This window comes from Monosiga brevicollis, genomic scaffold (genome assembly GCF_000002865.3).
Source record: "Monosiga brevicollis MX1 MONBRscaffold_142 genomic scaffold, whole genome shotgun sequence".
Lineage (NCBI taxonomy): Eukaryota > Choanoflagellata > Craspedida > Salpingoecidae > Monosiga > Monosiga brevicollis.
Window position 1 is genome coordinate 1612 of NW_001865151.1, and position 1114 is coordinate 2725.

General features: G+C 58.3%; 1 protein-coding gene across 1 annotated transcript in view; it reads right to left on the reverse strand.

The window, feature by feature from the left end:
• Nucleotides 1–883, reverse strand: part of MONBRDRAFT_30626 (uncharacterized protein) — a gene marked incomplete at both ends in the record, with an annotated part of 2474 nt that extends 1591 nt beyond the window's left edge. Inside the window, one exon of the mRNA XM_001751069.1 lies at nucleotides 5–883. Coding sequence (XP_001751121.1) covers nucleotides 5–883 — 879 coding nt within the window. The remainder of the gene's footprint in view (nucleotides 1–4) is intronic.
• Between the last annotated feature and the right edge of the window lie 231 nt (nucleotides 884–1114).

The window sequence follows — 1114 nt, forward strand, 5'->3', positions numbered from 1 at the left end:
TCACAAGCCAACGGAGACGATCGTGAAACATATTGCGCAGGTCAATCGTAGACAGTGCGGTCGAGGGAGCAGACAACAACATGCTAGGCAAGGCCAAAATCAAAGCCCAGCACATCTCTCGCTCTTCAGCGGTATAGTCTGAATGGACGGCAGACCAATACAGCTGGCTCAGGGTGGCAGCCATCAGCTTGGTCTCGGTGGCGTTGGATGGGTAGCGGCTGCGCTGCATCAGTGGATGCCGGGCGAGCTTAAGCAGCTCGCAGACGCTGACGCGAGACCCTACACACTGTTGGGGCCAAGCGCCACGCATAATCTCAAGCAGGTCGTGTCCAGCCGCATGAAACAACGCCTCGCTCGCTCGCTTCAGATTGGCACCACATCGGGAGCGGTGTTGACTGATACCAGCAGCTTCGAAGAAGAGGTGACACTTGTTGCACTGGGCGACCAATTTGGCCTCCATCACCTGCTTGACCAGATCAGTGGCTTGCTCGTCGTAGGGGTGCTCGCGTAGTACATGATTGACCCAGGCTTTGCGGTCAAGGCGGGGCCCCTTGCATTTGCAAAGCCCAAATGGGCAGGCGAGGAGTTGCCTGTGGCCAGATGTCTTCAGCAGGACCTTGCGCTGGGCATCCAGCACGTTGGCAGCGATGGGCGGAGCAGGATCGCTGAGAAGAACATCTTGCTCACCCTCACTGTGTTCGCCCGCTGCATCGTGTGTTTCACTCTCACTGACTTCGCCAAGTGGGGCTGAGTTTGCATGCTCACTGTGTTCGACAGGATGTGAAATGGCAGCGGGCAAAATGGCAGTGGCAGGGGGTGAAGCCGAGGGCGGAGAGGGATCGGAATGGGTTTGCTGTGTATCCGATGGATCTGGCAGCACCATTTGAGCGGGTGTAGGTGATTGCACCAATGGCTCAGGCGTGGCACTGCCGTTTGTGTCACTGTCACCATCATGCGCGGGAGGGGCGATAGGGGTGGGCGCGCGGAGTGCGGTGGAGCGAGGAGGGGAGTCGCTTTCGTCCGAAGACATGGTCAAAAAATCCGATGGTGTGTTAGGAATCGAATGATGTGTCTGTCTCGCGGACTCGGGCGAGGGTTGCTGCTCCCCGCTGCC